Source organism: Oncorhynchus nerka, linkage group LG12 (assembly GCF_034236695.1).
Source record: "Oncorhynchus nerka isolate Pitt River linkage group LG12, Oner_Uvic_2.0, whole genome shotgun sequence".
NCBI classification, from domain to species: Eukaryota; Metazoa; Chordata; class Actinopteri; order Salmoniformes; family Salmonidae; genus Oncorhynchus; species Oncorhynchus nerka.
The window spans coordinates 58,720,655-58,743,964 of NC_088407.1; the positions used below are offsets into that span (position 1 = coordinate 58,720,655).

Here is a 23,310-nt window from a genome sequence, read left to right on the forward strand (position 1 = left end):
GTGGATCATGAAATAAGTTTGACAAAATTAACGCATTATGGTTTTAAGGAGGTAGCATTGAATTGGGTACAGTCATATCTAACTGACAGGAAACAGTCCACCTATATCAATGGTTCATTTTCTTCCCCTCGTGTTAAACTGTGGAATACCGCAGGGCAGCTGCCTTGGGCCACTTCTTTATTTAATATATACCAACGATCTTCCCTATGCCTTAGCTGAAACTCAAGCTACTATATTTGCAGATGATACTACAATTTATGCAGCAAGACAATCGGTTCAACAGGTACAGCATGCTTTACAAGGAGATTTGGAGAATATCAGGGAGTGGGATTGCCAAAACAAACTTGTTTTAAACACCAAGAAAACAAAAGTTTTGTTGGTCTGTTCAACTAGGAAAAGGCCAAAACAGCATGGGATACAATTAAGTATGGAGGAGTAATCAAATCAAATCAAATGTATTTATATAGCCCTTCTTACATCAACTGATATCTCAAAGTGCTGTACAGAAACCCAGCCTAAAACCCCAAACAGCAAGCAATGCAGGTGTAGAAGCACGGTGGCTAGGAAAAACTCCCTAGAAAGGCCAAAACCTAGGAAGAAACCTAGAGAGGAACCAAGCATTCATTGAGAGTCAGGTGAACTACTGTTCTGTGGTCTTGTGAAATGCATCAAGTGAAGTTAGGAGGCTGCAGAATGCACAGAACAAAGCAGCAAGGATTGTTTTAAGGTGGAGATATGGTTCTTCTGTTGCAGTCATGCGCAGTGTTCTTGGTTGGTCATCAATCGACAAGATAATTGAAAAAAACATGCTTATTTTATTTCATAATATACATAATTTAAAACGGTAAAGTTCTATTCACAGCGGTATTCAGTTGGTAAGAGACAGATATTCCGTAAATACTAGGAATAGATTGTCCACCATCTATGCGTTATCCAGACAGAAAAGAGAAATAGGCAAAAGATTCGATTTAGAGGAATAAAGAAATTAAATAAATTAACTGAGCAAACTAGAAACCTTTCAATATATAAATGTAAACATTTATTTTAAAATGATTTAAATATACTACATAGAAATGTTGTGGGGCTATAGTAGATGAAGAATCAATATTTTTTTTAGATTGGGAGTATTTATTGAGTCATTATGTTACTATATTATGTATGTTTGTAATAGTGTGTTATATGTGCAAATGTGTTTGCATTATAAATTGTATTTTAATGTTTAAAGACTCTTGGAAGATTAGTCCAAATGGGGACTAAAAGAGATCCAAATAAAATCAAACATTATAGAGATCATGGCTTTCATTACATTGTATTTGCTAATAATGTCCAGAGCTAACAAGGGGTTCTCAGAATAAATCTCACATATTTCTGAGTGAATGAGTGACCCTCACGTTAGATACATGCCACACATATATACTTCTCTGGATCCATCTGTTTTGCATTAGGTGCTCATTAAAAGGCCTGGTGATGTGTGTTGCGTTGTGGCTAGCAGCAGGTGAGTCAATGTGCTGTCTCCGGTCCAGGGCCCAGTCAGCCCTGTGTTAATTTCAGCCCTCTCGAATGCACGTAAAGCTGAATGGAAATTGACTGCAGGTCTCCCAGGTGGTGGTGGGTATGCTCCAAGACCTGAACAATATCCCCCTGGAGCACCACTCTGCTCCTTGGCCTGGTGCAAAGGCTATTTCCTGCTTAAATCTACGCATGTCATTAGAACGTGACAGTGCCAGTGTGTTCTTGCCACACTCTTCTCTCAGCTAGGCTGGAACTCCATTATCCCATTACTCCAATATCCGCTGGTTAGACAGTTTTTGATAGTGAAGAAATTAAACTTCAGTGCTGATGTGTTCACATGGGTTCAACAAGTTTTATGACATTCATGAATTCTAACCGGTGATCAATAACCCAAGACTGGCAGGGTTGAAACACTTTTAGTTCAGGCCCTATGTTCCTCCAGGACCCAAGAGGATTAAGTAAGTTACTTCTATAACCAAAGATGGGTTATTTTTCTCTCTGTTTTTCTCTCCTAACTCTTTTTATTTTTCTCTTCAGTTAAAGTGGAAGTGTAGTAAAGAGGATGACACCAACGGGGGCTACTCTCAAGACTTCATTTTTAGCCTTCTATCAAAGGTGGGTGCCCTGAACGTGAATCACCAGATACCACCGCATGGCTGAGATTCCAAAGGCCACCGGCTTTAAGTTGGCACACAGTTATTACGAAGAGCAACAGTTTCTCACACCTGCATCGTTTGGAAGGAGCTATGACTCATACCGTATGTCTCATGTCAGATGTTCCTATTTGAATGTGTAATGTAGCAGAAGAGACACTGGTTATATAATCATACTTGTAGAATATTTATCTGAAGGCTTGTCCCCTGCTGTATCACAGACCTGTATCTCACCCCAACTCTCCTGTAATGAGACCTGCCTGGTGCTCAGCTCACGTTTGAGCTCTGCATGACATCAGTGTTATAGATGGTTTATTTTCCACTTTATACAAGCCCCATTTAAGTTTAGTAGCAGTGAAAGTGCTGGGGGCAATGCAGTGCCCTCTTAAAGTGGTGCACGCCATTGTTAGTGCCCCTGTTACCGGGCAGGTTTAGCAGTGCCAGGGGAGTCGCTAGGAAATGTGCTTTTCTCATGCAACCGTGTACCACCTCGAACTGCACCCAGCTAAGGAGCATTTTGGTGGGGCTTAGGTTGGGCAGGAATGAGGATAGGGAAAGTGTCACTGACGTCAAAAGATCGAAAAAAGGTTGAACTTTCAATTTCTCCTCCGCACGCAATCAGTCAGGCGTGGGAGGCTGGGTCAAAGGATTGTGGGAAAACAAATGATGCTTTTTTCTTAAATAAAGGGAGTGAAATTTAAAAAACAACTTGATGCTATTTGAAATGGCGAGCTGCTCTTATGAGTGGCAGGTAATGCTTGAGTAGGAGTAGCCGCCCATGTGTGGGAATGGGGTCTGTGTGTGTGTTTTGGACTCACACAACCGTACGTCTGCTCTGGAGGGAAACACATTTCGAGTTATGAAATAGGGGTCTACAGAGACTGTTTGTCACTTGGCATGCTGTGGAGTGTCCTCAGTGTCCATTAGCATTCCAGGCCTGTCCTTTTCCCAGAGATTCCTGGGAATGGGATTCTTAGAGGCTTCCTTGCTGGGACTCTGCTCTTTAGGAGTGGGCTTAGTGAGAGAAGCCCTGTATTTCAGGTGACATACTGTATCAGCCATCGGGCCTTCTCTCTGCTGCATGCCTTTACCCAGAGGAGCCCAGCCTCCATCAGCCAAGAGCCTCTCTGTAATTATCAGTGCAGCTGAGAAGGATCAGCTTTTACTGCAGTCAGAGACCCAGTCCAAGTCCTGTCTCCACTCTCCAGCTCCTCGGTGTGTGTGTGTGTGTGTGTCAGTGGTTGACCCAGGCTGGACTCCTCCTACCCTGTACTCTCCTGTCTCTGACTTGTTCTGGCAGGCAGCTGGACAAAGGCCACAGCTAATTTCAGCTCATACCAGAACATGATGTTTTATTGAGTTCTCTCACCACATATAGAGCAGGCTAACTGAAGAAGTAAAAGTAGCAGTTGATGATGAAGTGTCCCAGTTGATTGTATTCAAAATGTTATTGAGGTGAATGTTTTTCTGTAAATGAATAATAAAACCAATACATTAGGGTAGGGTTCATGTAATTTTAGAGCCACATTCCAGGGTAATGTGATGTTTTTCATTCTCTTGAACAAAATGTGTCCCATCCACTCTCTCTCAAGGGCCAAATCACAGTATGTCCCCCCTTTGTTTTCCCACTGCTGCTTCTTGCTGTTTTATCTATGCAGAGTCAGTCACTTTACCCCTACCTACATGTACAAATTACCTCTACTAACCTGTACCCCCGCACATTGACCCGGTACCGTTACCCCCCTGTATATAGCCTCATTGTTGTTATTTTATTGTTACTTTAGTTTATTTAGTAAATATTTTCTTATCTCTATTTTCTTAACTGCACTTGGTTAAGGGCTTGTCAGTAAGCATTTCACGGTAAGGTCTACCTACACCTGTTGTATTCAGCGCATGTGACAAATAACTTTTGATTTGATAGTTAATTTGTAACTTAAACTCAGCAATTAAAAAATCTCATATTGCCATTGGAGGTGGCGTTCTGATACGATAGAATTTAAGGTTTTACAGTCCCGTCCAGTCATCTATTGTTTTTATTGCTGATTTTTTAAAATGTTATTATTCAAATTTTATGTGATCCACTTTCAGAAAACATTGTGTACCAACTCTCTCTCTCTGTTTCTCTGTTTCAGTATGGCGACGTTTTAAATGTTCTCATATCAAGTAAGAAGCGAGGAAGTGCTGTGGTAGAATTTGAAACCGTCAAAGCAGCTGTAAGTATTTGGTTCAGAAATGATACACACATTTAATTTCATCTTATATTGAAAAGTCACCGAAATCAATCAATACCCACCAGCTTATTTTTTTACTATTTGGTTTGCACTGAGCACTATGAGTCTCACCAACTTCCCAGCCCAAGGCCCCACATGATTACATTTTGAAGAGTCTTTTTGTGAGTTGCCGGAACAGAGGAGTGTTCTGATGGGAACCAGGAGAACAGGACGGCTGAGCCGCCTCATTGTTCAGACCGTCTGAGTCCTCTGCCCCTTTCTTGTCGCGTGCTGTTTTGTTGTGGGCTCTGGTGTGCCGTGTGGTTCCCCTCAACAGAACATATCTGCTGTCCCCGGGGGAGCCAGACTTGGGGCCTGTGGTCTCCGTCTCTCTGTCTGGAGATCTCAGGGTCCCTGCGCTGGTTGGGGTATCCAAAGTTCACATGTGTGTTTCAAATACAAACCCCCACACAAACTTGATGGAACTGAAAGGAGTAGAGAGGTTGATGCTCCATAAGTGGTGCTGGGGCAGGTCATGTCACACTGGGTCTAACGTTACTCCGTTGTTGCTCTCCAGGAACTGGCATATAAGAACGAGAGTGGCCTTACAGCAAACCCACTGAAGATCTCGTGGCTTGAGGGACGACCTGAAGTCATCACCCCAGTGGTGTCGCAGGTTCAGCAAACAACTGGACAGTACTTCCCACCTATACAGGTATGTAACCAGGGGCAACCTTCACCACGAGCAGGGCAACCTCTCTCCAATGTGCTTAGTCCTAATTCTCCTTCTCTCACATCAACGATAATGTGAGTCGTATGTTACCAAAAACCCCACATTTTCCATACATTTCCTTTAAGCTGTGCTGTATTTGTGTTTGGGTCTGCATGGTTTGGGACCAGTAGACTATACCTCCCCAGAGCTGCTGATAAACTGTGTTTCACCTCTCAACCCACCACAGCTCAGCGACTCAGGCCCCTCGTCAGGGTTAGCACGGCGCTCAGGGTTCACAGCCTGACCCGCGCACTTGGATTTGTCAGAGTAGTATGTTATTATGGTAACCGGTTTCGCCTTACGCATATCCGACGCAGATAGCTTCATCTCTCGCAGAGCTTTTCAGGGCAGAGAAGGAAAACATGATTATGGTAGTGTAATTTCCCCATTAGCCCTCAGTGAGAACGCTCCTCACTAAAGAGGCCAACATGACATAATGGGATCCAGTGAATATTAGTAATGTTGTCCCATCTGGCCCTGGTCACTGGAGACTGGGGAGAACCATGGAGGTCCTGAGGAGTCTGTCTGGGTTCCAGAACACTACATCTCTCGCTCTTCCTCTGCCTCCTCTCTTTATTTCTCATCCTCTCTTTCTGTCTCCCTTTTTCTCCCCTCTCTTCCTATCAATCCCCCCTCACTTGCCCTCTTCTTTTCCCTCTTTCTCCCTTCCTTGTTCCCTCTCCTTCACGGTGATAGTTGCGATCACAGAGGAGCAGCTGTGCTGATACCTGCTTTTTAACCTTAGCAGTCCAGCCCCAGCAGAGCAGGGAGCCCAGGGACGATCACGCATGATTTCACACTCTGCTCCACTCCGTTTAATAAGAGAATGTGCTTACACTGGTTTGGGACCTGCTGCTACACTGGTGTGGGACCTGCTGCTGCACCTGGGCCCCCCAAGTCCCCAGAGGCCCCTGGGGCCCCTAGTATCACACACTGGACCGTAGCAAAGTTTTACAGACAGTGCCTGAAGTGATGAGCCCTGTTGTACTGCTGTGCTGAGTGATTCTCTAAGCCTGTGAAGGATACAGGCTCTCTGTAAGACATGGGTGTGTTGGGTCAGGCGTTTCACCAGGAGGGGACACCATGCAGAGACAATACTGTATACTGGTGGTTCATTCAGTATATTGTTCTTAACATAAATGATCAAGCACGGTAAGGAACAGAGGCCCTGTCCCTGCCAGGCCATGGTGCAGAGATTGCTCCCCATGCTCCTGACTAGTTCAATTCCCTTGTATTGGGATAGGATTTAGTTTCACCTGCTGGGTGTGCTATGTTTTGTATCACTGCCCTGTGCCATAATTACATTTTATTTATTTATTTAACCTGTTATTTAACTAGGCAAGTCTGTTAAGAACAAATTCTTATTTACAATGACGGCCTACTTGTAAAGCCCCCCCGGCCAAACCCTACCCTGGCACGGATGATGCTGGGCCGATCACTTCCGGTTGTGATACAGCCCGGGATCAAACCCGGGAAGCGTAGTGACGCCTCTAGCACTTAGACCGCTGCGCCACTCAGGATAATACATTCTCATAGTGAGAGGTTATGAAATGAGTAGGTTTATGAAATATATGTACAGTAAATCATTCTGTGTTATAGTGCTGTTTTTTTAAACTGTCAGATGTCTTCTCTCGGTCTCTGACGTTTTGAGTTTTACTGAATGGCAGTGTGATGTACACAGCTACGTGGATTACGTAGATCCAAACAAAGAATGAACTATACTGTAGCTACATGGATGTAATGGCAGGGACAACTGTGGGATGTGTGTTAATGGTGGTTTACATGACAATGGAAAGTACACAGAGTTAAATGATGGTAAATTAAGTGTTGGAGCTGTCCTCCAGAACTCCTCACATCTGCTGTCAGACTACAGGGATTCACACAGTGTCAATATGATTCATAGTTCAGCCCTTACCTCCAAGAATCTCTGGAGTTTGCTGTCCACATTCAACCATCTGTATCCTATTCCCTATCAGAAGGACTTGTAGCATCGTCATGTGTTTTTGAAGTCATTGTGTCCCCAATTTAGAACAATTGTTTAGTATTGTATTTTTAGTGTTTATTCTGATAACGCATCAATTTTCGAGGAATCTTCGACTTGGAGCCTGTCACGACATGAACCAGATTTAGCGTGTCATCTTTTCTGGGATGGTTTTTCCATCATATCAGAATGGCTAGCTTCCTTCTGCTGAATAAAGTGCAGGCTCACCTAAAATAGCCCTGCATCTGTCTGGGCCCTGGTATGCTGAGTGTAGTCTTGCTGCATCTGTCTGGGCCCTGGTATGCTGAGTGTAGTCTTGCTGCATCTGTCTGGGCCCTGGTATGCTGAGTGTAGTCTTGCTGCATCTGTCTGGGCCCTGGTATGCTGAGTGTAGTCTTGCTGCATCTGTCTGGGCCCTGGTATGCTGAGTGTAGTCTTGCTGCATCTGTCTGGGCCCTGGTATGCTGAGTGTAGTCTTGCTGTAGTGCTGGGCTCTTTCCGGACGGAGATAACAACTTCTAGTGTTCTGACTTCCTGGAAGAGGCCGTTTAGAGATCAAAAGGACTAGTGAAACAGATTGGTTAATTTACATCTGTTGCCAGCTGTTATCAGCATGAATTCATTTAACTGAGCTTTAGCTTGGACAGGGAGTAGAGAAGGAGGTGGCGAGAGAACTATCAATGAGATCTGGGAGCACTGTAAACCCCTGCCTGCATTGTTCTTCATGGGACAGTTACAAAGAGCAAAGAGGCATGTTTCTACGTTGCTGACTCAGTGCTTTTCCTCTGGACTAAAGTTGCACATTACGTACTGTAGCACATTGCATTTGAACATGATTAAATCGCTTGCTTGTTTTAATCACTGGATGTTGAACTTTTGAGATCTTTGGTATTGTGCTGCCTTGGACCTAATTGATCTTTTAAATGGGGGAGAAATGTGTGACTCGGTAGCTCTGTTGTGTGTCCTGACACTATGCAGTTTCAGAAACGGTCCTCCACGCTGCGTACCCCAGTGAAGCATGTTGCATATTTTCAGTAGCATTAGGTTGCACTGCCAGATGCAATTTCAACAGGAGTAGGAATGTATCAGTTGGCAAAAACAATATTTCCCCCTCAAAAAAATGTGCAGCATAAAAATAAATAAAATCCACCGTCTTTTGGAAGATGGCAGGCTTTCGTTGTATTCTGTATGATGGCAGGTTTGGAATTTGGGGGGAAAAGTGGTTCCAGATGAGATGGGGTACATCAGTTTAAACTGTTTGGTCAGTGATGCACAGCGCCAACGTAATGTGTCTTCCAATTACAGACTCTTCTCACATCAGCCGTGTGAGTTTGGGCGTTTTGTTGAGAATACCTTTGTGACTCCTCGTGTGGAGAAACCCATTGCAGACGATGGGGTTGTCGTACGGTCTTTAGACTGTCTGTGTGGGAGTTCTGTTTGTGTCTGATTACTATGGTATGATGGAGGAGGAAGAAGACAGTAGGCCCACTGTCCCAGAGGCGTGTTATGCCATGGCGGAGAGTCTGGGTAAGCGGCCATGTAGATCTGGGCACCAGGTTTTCTCATTCTTCTCCTGAGCAAATGATATCAAAGTCCTTAACCTAGAAAGCCAAGATGTGACATTTAGCCTAATAAGGCCTAGGTAAACAGTCACAGTTAAAGCAATCATTTCATAATGAATGTTTTCTGTTGATGCAGGATAAGCAGAATAAAGGTTGACTTCGTCAAGCCACACCTTAGGCTATTCAGTAACCTCTCTGTGATGTAGGTGTGATCCGCGCTGTTCATCATAGCAATTCAGTGCTTCCCTCAAGTTCCAGTTTTATATAATAGCTGTAACTTTCAAAGTAAACCCGTCTGAATGAATGGATGGTTCAGTTGGCTTGGAATGTCTGTCTAATTTGTGTTTGACATGAACTAGCTACCTCTAGTTGTCTCGTGTAATGTAAGGTGTAATTCCTCTTCAAACAGTAAGTGTAAAGTGTGACAGACAAGGCTTCAATATGGCCTCTATGGCAGCTCATCACTGTTAGAAAACTAAACATCTCTGTCAGTCCATCAGTGTCTAAACAGTATTATACAAGCCATCTAAAATGTTAATGCGAGCAATTCCAAACCACTGGTCTTCCACACAGTTAAAAAAAAAGTTACAGTACACACTGGTCTACCAGTCTTACCCAATGTGTTATTATTCTCATAAAACATACAGTACACTGAAAGCCATAACAATTGGTTTTCCTGAAAGATGCATGGAACGGATATAAAGTACAGATGTACCCACAAAAATCAGTGGATTGTTAACGTGCAAACACTGTTTAACTGCCTGCCAGCAGCAGGACACTCATGGCTAGTGAAGTTCTCTGTAGTTCCTCAGGGACCCCTGGAATGTGACTGCTTTTGGCTTTGCCCCACTGCTTTCCTTTCCTGACAACCCCCTGCTGTGGTGCTGGATGTGGCTCTCTCCCAGCTCCCCTGGCAGGTGGGTGAGTGGGCCCAGGACTGGGGGTGGTGAGGGGTGCGTCAAGCCCTGTTGGTTCAGCAGGTATAGTTTAAACTCTCATCAGGAGCCTTGCTGGTAATGGATGGCTCTGGTCCCCAGCCTCCTTGGGTCCTAGCAGCACATGTGGAAGTATCACATTACCCCTCGCCACTTTCCCCTCTCGTGCCACTCATCAGAGCGAGGGACTCCGATTTACAGCTAAGAAAACAGTGCTGGGGTTTTGGGGGTCCGGACCTGCGGCCTGGCTGAGGTTGCAGCCCGCCAACCGCCGGCTTTATTAGAAGCAGAGCTAAGTGTTTGTTTTCACTGTGTTGTTGGGAAAGAGAGACGGGGGTACCTTCGTGCACCTTCGAGTGGGGCCTCTAAGATGCGTGCGGAGGAGAGATTGCCCTCCCCACACACCATAATGGTAAGGATGCCAATACGTCACAGCTTCAGGACCTTGAAAACTAAGCCTTCATTCTTATTTATTTCTTTAACATTACACTCTAAAGTCTAACATTGGTCTCATCAAGAGATCTGTAGAAAGGAACTGGGTTTTAAACTGAGAAAGGACAAAAAGCAGCCATCTGAAGATGCCTACTTTACTTTTTTTAACAGATTAAAGGTCCAATGCAGCTGTTTTTATCTCAATATCAAATAATGTCTTGGTAACAATTAAGTACCTTACTGTTATTTGTTTTAAATTAAAATGGTCAAAAAGAAAGAAAAATAGCTTCTTAGCAAAGAGCAATTTCTCAAGGAAGAATTTTGCTTGGACTGTCTGGGAGTGGTCTGAGTGGGAAGGGGAAAACTAGCTGTTATTGACAGAAAGGTTTGGAACTCTTTCTTATTGGTCTATTAACTAATTTACCACTTGGTGATGTCCCCAGGCAGGCCCAAACTCCATCCAACCAAAACAGGCTGAAATTTCAGGCACTATTTTTAAACGGCTCTTACACCAAAAGAGAATTTCACAGGTATTATTCCAACCTCATAGTGTGAAAATATATATATAACACAAGGAAATTTGGTTTTTGAATGCACTGGGCCTTTAAGATAAATTAGGTGCTAAATTATTAACTAGACTATGTAACATTTTATTTACCGCTGCAACAGGTAATGCTAGAAGAACATGAACTTTGCCCCATAGACTGAATTCCAACGTTAACCCTTAAACATCAATAGACAATAGACACTCATTCTGATTCTATTACTGTATCATAGAAACAACAGATACAGTCAAGAAATGTTCAAATTAGCGTACAACTCCATCATGAGAAGCGTTCTGTCATAATAATCTACTATAGATAGCAAACATTTTTCTAAGTAAAATGAGAGAAGGAGTAAGTTAAAGTGGAAGTCCATGTGCACTCTTATTCTTGTCGATGACCTCGTATGAAATGGAAGAGATCCCTTTGTAGGTTATATCTCCATGGTGTTTCAAATGCTCTGACACTGGAGTGTGTTTACATGCACTAATAATTCAATATGAAACTAATTGGCAGTAGGCAGATTAAGCAGTTTACATGACTATCTTAATCGGTGTAAGGTCATAATTGAAGTAAACTGAAAGCATTCATATTAGAAATAGTTTTCACGTGTAAACTCAGAATCTAATATGCTTCACAAATATAACATGGTCGCTGTGGTAGAACGTTTGTTTTGATTGGTGATTTTCTGCGTTTATTAAAGGCCCATCAAATAGCCTGATTTCAGATGGGTCTATGTCAACAGGATTATTAGGGAAATTGTTCTTCTTGCAAAGCATGTAAATGTTTATTTGAACTACTATATTAATCTGACTATTCACAATAATCATATTATTGTGTGCATGTAACCGTACTCTATTTTATGTCAGCCGTTCATCGTCTTATGGCAGCTGAGTGTTCTAATGCCAGTTACAATGATGACGTTAGTAAGGTCTCTGTCTGGCTGTTCCTCTAATAGTGGAGCCTGTCCATGACCTGCAGCACATCGTCCAGGATGGAGGGGCCCAGGTCCAGGCTGAAGGAGAAGCTATTGTCCACCTCATCCAGCTGCTGCGTGTCCTCAGAGCAGGTCTGAGTGGAGTCTCCATCCCGGCCAGAACTCAGGCTGCCACGGGCAGGACTGGGGCTGCTGACCATGACCCTGTGGCTGGGGCTAACCCTGCCATCCATCTCCCCATTCCCCTCACCCTCCTCGCTGTCCAGCAGGGGCAAGGAGCTGCACTTCTTCCTCCTCTCTGAGGCACTGTGGCTCATGTGGGCCCTGGTCCACTCGGGGCTCTCCGTGGCCTCGTCCAGGTTAAGGCGTAAGGGTTTGGGTGGAGGGTAGCAGGCCAGCAAGAGGTTCTGCTCACTCTGAGAGCTTTGCAGCACCAGGCTGTTGCCCCCTTTCAGAAAGGACAGGTCCCCGAAGCTGTCGCTATGGTCGTTGTTCCCGATGTGGGAAACATGGCGGAAGTCGGCCAATGGGAGGCTGATCATGTTGACAGAGAGCACCTCCCTGCGCTTCTGTGTCCTTCTGGACCAGCGGGCCGAGGCTGGCTTACGGTACAGAGACGTCGTCAGTGGCATCTTACCAGGTCCTGTTGAGATGTCCTTTGGTTCACTTCTGAGACGAAGCTTAAAGGCAGTTTACAATAAAAAAGAAAAATATAGAAGAAATATTAAAATCGTTTCACTTCGAGGTTAGGTTCATGTCAGATCATGTGGTTTCCCATCAACAACACATCATACATCTCTGATATGATTATCCAGGCTTACTTTCATCACGCTGCAGCCTACTGGATGGGCATTATTTGTTTCCCTCTGCTTTCCAACACCAGATGTAAACCTTGGATTATGTCAAGTTTAATGTGACAAGGCAGCAGCTCTGCTTGGTTTTATGTTAATATGATTCGGCATCATTTGTCTCCTGGGAGAGGGTCCAATACATACTTAGAAGGGTTTTGATTTCAAATGTTTACTTTTCAAATCCAGTTTATTCCCATAAATGCAGGTCTGGTCTGCTGAATGCACCAAAGGAATGGCTAAGCCTGATTCTGACTTCCAGCAACCATGCTCCAAATATGCACATTCTAAGCAGACACAGCATCCTCTATATCTATATAAGCCATGTCACCATACCCTCTGGCTCCCTTTCCTGTCATTTTGTCAGGCAACTCCAGGCTTTGCTTTCACTTCTTAAACAGTAGTTATTTTATGAATGAGGTGTAATTTGTTACGTGTTGAGAGACAAAGCTCAGAGACACAGTATGTGTATTCGTCTTTATTTATTTCTCCTCACCTTTTAGATCTGTTGATCTGGTTTACTGGTCACAGACAGTCAGCCTTTCCTGTTATGCTGGATCCAGATAAGATCAAATTCTACAACTCTTGATTAGAGAGATGTGTGGCAATACCTGCCATTGTTATGACTGTGATTTATGTAGAATTGAACTGGAATATGCCTTTCATCTGCTATAAATGGTGTCAAACTGTCTTGTTTTCTTCTCAGACAGCGCACTTTGTACAATGGTAATTTTAGAAGTTCATCTGTACATTATCAATCTGTAAACAATGGGCCTTGAACAGCTACCACCATTTTAAAAAGCAAAGGCATACAATATATTACGTAAAACAACTGTACAAACTGAGAACGTGTGGCTCTGAAAAGATAGTATAAATCCATTATAGTTTGTATAAGAGCTAGGCCGAAAGCGCAAAATAAAATGCACCTTATTCTAATCTAGTTGAGTATGGTTCCAGTAATTTAGTGTTTTGTGAGTTGTAATCATTTTATTGAGTAACACAGAATGCAGTTCATCTCTGGCAGGTCAAATGGACGATCTCAGTGGTCTCTGTGATTTTACAGGCTCCTAACAGCTTTGCCCATATTAGATTTGCGTTCGTGACTTGAAACACTCACTTTGTAAATTTGTAAGGCACTACGGCAAACGGGTTTTGTTGGCCCGTAAAGGTTTTATCGGTACTTTAGTAGCAGCGGGAGATGGGGAGAGTGTGGACACACCAGCATTCCTTTCCAAACATGTCAGTTGGACGAAGGAGGAGTGTTAGAATTGCAGCGGTGAGGATCACATTAAGGAAACACTTCTCTACCAAGTCCAAATGAAATAAGCCTAGTAAAAACCGCTTTGCCAAGACAATTTACAGTTACTAAATAATCTTCCTCCTCCAAACCTCATCTAGCTGAGCACCTTTTTGAGGGAGATGCCTAAAATATATTATCAAGAGCAGGTGTTGTTTATGATTTAAGAGTTGGCATATGTGTGTTTTATAACCAATATTTTGAGTAAGTTGATGGATACGGTTTGTAATAACAGAATGTAGTGTGATATCTGTTAGTTCTTTTCTGTACTGCTGTGTACACAGGGTGTCTGTATCCCACACCCACGTGTCTGTCTCTATCAGGAAGCCAGGCTGGGGCTGGTACCTGGAGACAGGCACTGTTTCTCCCGACATGATTGGGCTTGTTCAACTGCAGCGGGAGAAGCACAGTGAACATCCCTGAGAGAGAACTGGACTACTTCACCCCCCCAAGTTCTCTAAATCCCAGATTTAACAGCCCAAACACTCAGTTTCAAGTGTTAATGTAATGTGCACAAGTACAGTGAAATGCCTTTCTTGCAAGCTCCAAACCCAACAATGCAGTAATATCAAATGTAGCACTAAAAATAACGGTCTCTTACCCGAGTCTTAGAATCCTTCTCAGTACCTATCATGTCCTGTAGACCTTGCCAATTTGATCCCGTGCTTCCCTCTATCTTCTCAAAGTTCAGTTCAATAGTACAAGTATATTCCTTCTAGGACCCAGCAGGTGTGTTGTTTGAGAAAGTCTCCTCTGACGAAGTAACCCAGGTGAGGTCAGTGTAAAGAGACGACCAGGTGGAGTTTTGTTTCCTTCTTTGTTTCCTCCACCTCTCCCTACCTAACGGCAGAGAGTGTGTTTACCCTCGGATGATGTCACTCTCCCTGTCGTGGGAGTCTGAATTATGGGCGTGAATCCTGCTTGCTGCACCCACTACCTGAGTGAAAGGACAGAGCAGGAGCTGTTGTAGTCCCCACTGATTTACTGCTTGACACACGGAACAAGATAAAGCTGAGCTGGTGAAAGAGCACAGCATATTCCTCACACACACAACACACAAACAGGGCCACAGTGACTTGTCTGTGTGCTAGTCATCTTAATTTCATTGTCTCTACTCTGCTGATTTCCTGTGCTTTGTTAACGTGTGTAAAGCGCTGGGCCAACGCAGGCCGTTCTGGCAGAGTAGAGGCCAATAGACTGTGGTATCGGATAAAGCCACTGACTCACACACAGACATGTATGTACAGGCAGGCTAAGTTGCACAAGATAACCTGTTCCAATTCTCACGCCTTCAGCGTTAGGGCTGTGACAGTCATGGAATTTAGGATGACGCTTATTGGCCTACTGTAGTAACCATTAGGCTTATCGATAATCAGTGTTTGTATATGCTGTGTGATGATGCCCACAGACCTACTTTTCCCTTGAGAGCTAAAGCCTTAGCAGTGGCCACCCCACTCTGCTCAACGCCTAGCGTACACATCTCCTAACATTATCTGGTCTCCGCAGCAGAGTCACGGTCCGCTCTGCACACCAGCATCCTCTGAAACATTTTGGTGTCTCCTAGAAATGGCTTTGACCTGGAGAGAACGTTAGTGGTCGTCTGTCTGGCTCCAGACAACATAGCACTCTGCTCCGGGGTCTCTGAACTGAAACATCTATGGGATTGGCTGGATTCATTCTCTAGGATTACTGATCAGATCCTTTCAAATGGCTCCAAAAACCAAAGGCCAGCCGCCATTCATTCCTCATTCACTCCCCAACACCAGAACAGGCCTTTCTGCTTTTAACAGATGCAATTACAAATGTAATAATTGCCTTGTCATAACATGTATCCAAGACTGGAACTGAGCTTTTGAACAACTCCAATTCGATAATTCCACTTCATAGCCTCCACCTCGACCCACATGACTACACAGCAAGGAAAAGCTTTCGAGAGCTGGTGTCAGTCAGACTATCCACCTCACCTCATCCACACTATTTTGTTTTGTTGGGAAGAAATCTGTTCATGCTAGCAGACAGTCAGGGGAGGGGATAGCGTGTGTTATTTGTGGTGATGTGGTCACACAGGGCCTATTTGACCAGGGGTTCGAGGTGGCTTACTCCCATGTTTGTGTTTGTACAGTATGTTGTCCAGAATCTGAGGTGATTACGTTGGCGCTGGACCCTGACCGTAGGGGCAGAGTAGGTGTCTGATTGCCTTCCTCTCTCCTCCTCCCTCTCCCGTCTCAGGGCAGTGCTGGTACTGTGGTCTGTCTGGGTCGACTACGTTCTCCTTCAATCCTAGGATGCTGCTTGTTTTTTGTTGCATGAAAAAGTGCTTCCAGATACTGATTTCTTTGACTGGCTAGAAACCCAAATGGAGGTTTTTGTAGAATATTCATTTGGCGTTTTGTTGTGTGTTCTTGTCTTGTGGACAACAGAGTAGTTTTTCGCTGTTGTAAGCTATTTCCACTCACATGGAAGGAAACACAAAGGTTCGGTCGTGACCCTAATAGTGTATGATGATCTGTACAGGACTGAAACATTGGATGCAAACCAGTGTCCATCAACAAGTGAAATCCGTCATTCGATGGTGAGAGAGCCGTGTCGTCACTGTCTCTCTACAATGATGAGTCAGTCAGACAGACAGTGATGAGCCTTGTCTGAATCACCTGTCTGAATCGTTAATACCTCTGTCTCTGGAGACGTTTCATTGCGTGACATAACAAAGTGCTCTTGTTGTCTTGATGTTCTAGTGTGGCCTTCTACGCCCTTCCCCTCCCCCCCAAACCTTTTGCCTGGGGGATCTTAACAGATAAGAGAGGTAACTGGTGTCAGGCCCTCTGATGAAACACACCATTTGTTTCATTTCAAGTCCTTATATATTGTTTTGATTGGAAGGAACACACAGACTTCTTCCCCACTGTGTGATTTGTAGAAGTAATGTTTAATTGCTGTGTTTGTAGACTAGCAGACCAGAGGTGTGTGTATTTGTGTGTGGTGTTCTCGCTGGACGTGGGAGGTCAGGGAAGTCTGAGAATGTTTACTTCCTTGTGTCTCCTGGCACTGAATTATTTGTAATTATTAAATTAAGGGTTTGATAATTTGGTTTCTTTGAACGTTTGGGCTCTGAAATAAACAGTGTGTGGAGGGCTGCATTCCAGTTGCTGTTTGTGCAGCACATTAGGCAGATAAAGAACTGTTACACATGTTTGAAGCAGCAGTACAGACTTCTCCTCAGGCCCTACACCAGACACACACACAAAACACCAGCTTGTTCAGACGCATGCACGCACAGTAGAAATTAGCACATTGTTTCATTTGTGTATTTGAACTTTAACCTTTGGTTCACTTTCTTTTTTGGGAATATTGAGGATTTAAACTACATTATTGCTGGTTCTGTGGCCCCAGTATTTTAATAGAAAATCTGTTGCAATCAGAGGGCTTTTCCCAGAAGGCTCTGATGTGAAATACATAATTCTGGTATTACAAAGATGTATTGTTGAATATTATTATATAGTTGAACAGCCGTCTTCCCCATCTATCTATTATATGAACACCCAACTCATCCATCATACAGAGAAATGCCAGAACACAGGGAGTTCACGTCTCAACTTCCATTTCTCTTTCATTTTGTTTATTTCCTTTAAGGGTTTCCAAAGGCACTCTCTCGATCCAGCAGGCTCAAATCCAGCCTTTTACAGCCCCTCCCCTCGCCCCCTGAACCCAGTGCTAACTGGCTTTTCCTTTACACGAATCTAACTCCCTGACCAGAGCTTTCAACTAGACACCAAGACCTCTACATGTAGCCTACAAACACCTGCACACAGCTTACTCAGTCAGTTGTCACCTGCTGCTCCTGTAAGTTTTAGTTGCTATTTTTACATTCATCGTCAATCATGTTTGTGATTGTGTGGTTTGGCCCTGTCAAAACTGTAAAACCTCATTCAGAGAAGTCAATTTTTTTCTGCTCGCTACATTCCAGACGTTATTACACTGAACAAAATATATTAACGCAACATGTTAAGTGTTGGTTCCATGTTTCATAAGCTGAAATAAAAGATCCCAAAAATGTTACATCTGCACAAAAAGCTTATTTCTCTCAATTTTTGTGCACAAATTTGTTTGCATCCCTGATAGTGAGCATTTCTCCTTTGCCAAGATAATCCATTCACTTGACAGGTGTGGCATATCAAGAAGCTGATTAAACGGCATGATCATTACACAGCTGCACCTTGTGCTTGGGACAATAAAAGGCCACTCTAAAATGTGTAGTTTTGTCACACAACACGATGCCACAGATGTCTCAAATTGAGGGAGCTTGCAATTGCCATGCTGACTGCAGGAATGTCCACCACAACTGGGGCGGCAGGGTAGCCTAGTGGTTAGAGTGTTGGACTAGTAACCGGAAGGTTGCAAGTTCAAATCCCCGAGCTGACAAGGTACAAATCTGTCGTTCTGCCCCTGAACAGGCAGTTAACCCACTGTTCCTAGGCCGTCATTGAAAATAAGAATTTGTTCTTAATTAACTGACTTGCCTAGTTAAATAAAGATTTTTTTTTTAACTGAATTTTATGTTAATTTCTCTACCATATGCCGCCTCCAATGTCATTTTAGAGAATTTGGCAGCACGTCAAACCGGCTTCACAACCATAGACCACGTGTGAACACATCCAGCTTCTTCACCTGCGGGATCGTGTGAGACCAGCCACCTGGACAGCTGATGACACAGGAGTATTTCTGTCTGTAATAAAGCCCTTTTGTGGGGGAAAAGCTCCTTCTGATTTTCTTGGCTTGGCTCCCCAGTCGGTGGGCCTATGCACTACCAGGCCCACCCATGGCTGCGCCCCTGCCCAGTCATGTGAAATCTAAAGATTATGGCCTAATGAATTTATTTCAGTTGACTTTTTTCCTTTATATGAACTCTAACTCAGTTAAATTGTTGAAATAGTTGCGTTTTTATTTTTGTTCAGTATAGAAATATTAGGACAAGCCGTGTGTGTACACACAGTAATACATCCTCAAGTCTTCTTGGGTATGACGCTTAAAGCTTGGCACACCTGTATTTTGGGAGTTTCTCCCATTCTTCTCTGCAGATCCTCTCAAGCCCTGTCACGTTGGATGGGGAGTGTCGCTGCACAGCTATTTTCAGGTCTCTGGCTCTAGATGTCCACACAAGGGCGTTGTCTTGGCTGTGTGCGTGCTTAGGGTCGTTGTCCTGTTGGAAGGTGAACCGCCACCTGGGTCTGAGGTCCTGAGTGCTGCAGGTTTTCATCAAGGATCTCTTTTGTACTTTGCTCCGTTCATCTTTCCCTCGATCCTGACTAGTCTCCCATTCACTGCCGCTGAAAAACATCCCCACAGCATGATGCTGCCACCACCATGCTTCACTGTAGGGATGGTGCCAGGTTTCTTCCAGATATGACGCTTGGCATTAAAGCTAAAGAGACCAGATAATCTTGTTTCTCATGGTCTGAGAGTCCTTTAGATACCTTTTGGCAAACTCCAAGCGGGCTGTCATGTGCTTCTTATGGAGGAGTGGTTTCTGTCTGGCCACTCTACAATAAAAGGCCTGATTGCTGCAGAGATGGTTGTCCTTCTGGAAGGTTCTCCCATCTCCACTGAGGAACTCTGGAGCTCTGTCAGAGTGACCATCGGGTTATTGGTCACTTCTCTTACCAAGGCCCTTTTCCCTCGATTGCTCAGTTTAGCCGGGCGGCCAGCTCTAGGAAGAGTTCCAAGCTTCTTCCATTAAAGAATAATGGAGGCCACTGTGTTCTTGGGGACCTAAAATGATGCAGACATTTTTTTTGGTCAAGTTCCCCAGTTCTGTACCTTGACACAATCCTGTCTCGACGCTCTACGGACAGTTACTTGGACCTCACATCTTGATTTTTGCTCTTACATGCACTGTCAACTGTGGGATGTTATATAGACAGGTGTGTGCCTTTCCAAATCCTGTCCAATCAATTGAATTTACCACAGGTGGACTCCAATGAAGTTGTAGAAACATCTCAAGGATGATCAATGGAAACAGGATGCATCTGAGCTCAATTTCAAGTCTCATAGCAAAGGGTCTGAATACTTATGTAAATAAGGTCGTTTTGTTTTTAAATGTGCAAAAATGTCTAAACTTTGCCATTATGGGGTATTGTGTTTAGATTGATGACATTTTAGAATAAGGCTGTAACGTGAGAAGTCAAGGGGTCTGTATATTTTATGAATGCTTTGTGTGTGTGTCTATATCCCTATTTAGTGTGCAAAGCTGTCATCAAGGCAAAGGGTGGCTATTTGAAGAATCTCATATAAAATATATTTTGTTTAACACTTTTTTTGGTTACTACATGATTCCATATGTGTTATTTCATAGTTTTGATGTCTTCACTATTATGCTACAATGTAGAAAATAGTAAAAATAATAAACCCTTGAATGAGTGGGTGTCCAAACTGTTGACTGGTACTGTATATTGACAGTAGATGGATAGAATATGTAGTTCATCTCAAGAATATGTAGGATACAATAGTATAGGTACACTTTTTGTGACTAGAATACAGCATATATATATGAAGTGGGTAAAAAAAGTATGTAAACCTTATTAAAGTGACCAGTGTTCCATGTCTATGTACATAGTCAGCAGCCTCTAAGGTGCAGGGTTGAGTAATCCGGTGGTAGCCAGCTAGCGGCAGTGACTAAAGTTCAGGGCAGGGTACTGGGCGGAGGCTGGCTTGTGGTGACTATTTAACAGTCCGATCGCCGAGATAGAAGCTGTGGCTCGGTCCCAGCTTTGATGCACCTGTTCTGATCTCGCCTGGGTTTGGCGGATGCCAGGAGAACGCTACCTGCCCGAATGCATAGTGTCAATTGTAAGGTTTGGTGGAGTAGGAATAATAGTCTGGTGCTGTTTTTCATTGTTCGAGCTAGGCCACATAGTTCCAGTGAAGGGAAATATTAACGCTACAGCATACAATGTCATTCTAGAATATTCTGTGCTTCCAACTTTGTGGCAACAGTTTGGGGAAGGCCCTTTCCTGTTTAAGCATGACAATGCCCCCATGCACAAAGCAAGGTCCATACAGAAATGGCTTGTCGAGATCGGTGTGGAAGAACTTCACTGGCCTGCACAGAGCCCTGACCTCAACCCCATCGAACACCTTTGGGATGAGTTGGATTGCTGACTGCGAGTCAGGTCTATTCGCCCAACATCAGTGCCCGACCTCACTAATGCTTTTGTGACAGCAATGTTCCAGCATCTTGTGGAAAGCCTTCCCAAAAGAGTGGTGGCTGTTATAGCAGCAAATGGAGGGGACCAACTCCATCTCCATATTATTGATGATGATTTTGGAATGAGATGTTTGACGAGCAGGTGTCCACATACTTCTGGTCATGTAGTGTAGGTATTTCTCTTGATCAAATGGGATGGGGCAGTGTGCAGTGCGATGGTGATTGTCATCCATGGATCTATTGGGGCCGTATGCAAATTGCAGTGAGTCTAGGGTATTGGGTAAGGTGGAGGTGATACGATCCTTAGCTAGCCTCTCAAAGCACTTCATGATGACATATTTGAGTGCTACGGGACGATAGTCATTTAGTTCAGTTACCGTCGCTTTCTTGTGTGCAGGAACGATGGTGGACATCTTGAAGCAAGTGGGGACAGCAAACTGGGATTGGGAGAGATTGAATGTCTGTTAACACTCCAGCCAGCTGGTCTGCGCATGCTCTGAAGACATGGCTAGGGATGCCGTCTGGGCTGGCAGCCTTGTGAGGTTTAACACGCTTAAATGTCTTACTCATGTCGGCCACGGAGAACGAGAGCTCACAGTCCTCGGAAGCGACTATTTCTAGAGGCAACCCGGAACATATCCCAGTCTGTTTTGATCATGCAATCTTGAAGCATTGATTCCGATTGGTCAGACCAGCGTTGAACAGTCCTTATCACGGGTATTTCCTGTTTGAGTTTCAGCCTATAGGAAGGGAGGAGCAGAATGGAGGCGTGATCTGATTTGTCGAAGGGAGGGCGGGTGAAGCCCTTGTAGCCAGCCCGGAAGGGAGAGTAGCAATGGTCGAGAATTTTTTATGTGTGAGTAGCATGTGTTGGTAAAACTTCAATAGCGTTTTCCTCAGATTTGCTTTGTTAAAGTCCCCAGCTACAATAAATATTGTCTCAGGATATGTGGTTTCCAATTTTCCATAGATTAGGGCCTAATGAAATGTATTGCATTTCAGATTTTTATATGAACTGTAACTCAGTAAAATCTTTGTAAATGTTACATGTTGTGTTTAATATTTTGCTTCAGCGTACATACATACAGTATGTTTTTATTTCTATAGCTTAGCTTTTCTTTAGAGGGAAACGTGCCTTTCCCCAAACTCTGAATGGCATTAAGAAACTAGGTGTTCAATTCTGATTGTGGCCTTAACTGAGTAACACAGGAAGTAGCGCTTACTGCAGTATTATGATCTAATATTTGCTCCTTCATTACAAAGTCTGTCTATAAACCTGGATTCCTTTTGTGTTATGTCTGTTCTCAAAAAATAATGATGATGATGATTGATCTTCTCCCATTTATAAAGTGTGAATTTACTCTTATGAGGAATCACAGTTTGACTGTGGCATATGCGATCCTCCTGCCCAGTGTGTGTTTGTTTGACTATGCGGGAGCGCCTGGGCACACTCTCGCACATATCACACACACCCCTAATGATCTCTACATAAGTATTTGGCTCTCATAAATCACCGGGTCCATAGCCCACTGACACACATGCATACACTCACGCACACACACGCACTGCAGAGAAATGGCCCCTTGATTAGTTTCACCAGACTGCAGTGCAAGTAGAACATTTTATCTTGAACCACAGCATGGCCAGAAAGAGACCAACTTGGCAGATATTCAACAAATCTTAACCCCTTGTGTTCATTTAATGACATTTTTTGAAATACCATATGTACTGTACAGTTTTTATATTTAAGGATGAAATCCACATCTAGACCTAGCAGTAATTTACCTGTACAACCACTATGGTGTGGTAGTTCTGTGGTAGAAGTACCGTAGTCTATAGGAGGAGCTGTCTGTTTGACCTATTTGTCTCAGACACCTTGGAGCGGGATGTGTGTCATTGTTTACAGTGGATCTTGGAGAGCAGGAAATCAAAGCAAACTGAAGCGATGTTGATCAGAATGTTCTGAAAGGAGGTGATGGCTTCAAGTCTTTTCAGTCTTGTCCAAATCATTCAAAGACTTCTATGTTTATCAACGCTGTACACGAACACACATCTCTCCTCGTGATCTCTCTCTTTAGGCTAATGAGGGCTGATGGCTTCCAGTCTGTTTCTGGACTGCCAGTTAAGGAGGCAGACAAGCTCTGTCTCATGTCCATGACGCAGTGCTGTCAAAATTCAATTTCCCTATGTTTTATATCATATCGTACAACAGCTGATGAAACTAACACTGTAAAAGTGTGATTCATTTTTTTCAAATAATAATTGTATCAGTTAGTTGCTAATTTTGAAAATACAATCTACAAATGACCTTCTAATCAGAAGGTTTGCATACCTGGGAGTTTCAGCTTTCCATGGGGGACATCCAATATGTGGTAAATTGGTGAATAGACCAATAACAATGAGTTCCAAACCTCTGCCAGTGACAGTG

The 23,310-nt window shown here is 43.6% G+C and overlaps 2 protein-coding genes across 3 annotated transcripts in view; one reads left to right on the forward strand and one right to left on the reverse strand.

Moving 5' to 3' along the window:
- Positions 1 to 23,310, forward strand: part of LOC115138460 (dnaJ homolog subfamily C member 17-like) — a 65,627-nt gene that overhangs the window by 16,904 nt on the left and 25,413 nt on the right. For both annotated transcript variants that reach the window (XM_029675327.2, XM_029675325.2), the window contains exons 8-10: positions 2,050 to 2,127; positions 4,298 to 4,378; positions 4,953 to 5,090. In XM_029675327.2, the coding sequence (XP_029531187.2) occupies positions 2,050 to 2,127; positions 4,298 to 4,378; positions 4,953 to 5,090 (297 nt within the window). The remainder of the gene's footprint in view (positions 1 to 2,049; positions 2,128 to 4,297; positions 4,379 to 4,952; positions 5,091 to 23,310) is intronic.
- On the reverse strand, positions 9,272 to 14,385 carry LOC115138461 (cdc42 effector protein 2-like). Its single transcript, XM_029675328.2, has 2 exons — positions 14,283 to 14,385; positions 9,272 to 12,216 (listed from the first exon to the last, which is right to left on the reverse strand). The coding sequence occupies exons 1-2, from the start codon at positions 14,313 to 14,315 to the stop codon at positions 11,551 to 11,553; spliced, it is 699 nt and encodes a 232-aa protein (XP_029531188.1). The 5' UTR covers positions 14,316 to 14,385; the 3' UTR covers positions 9,272 to 11,550.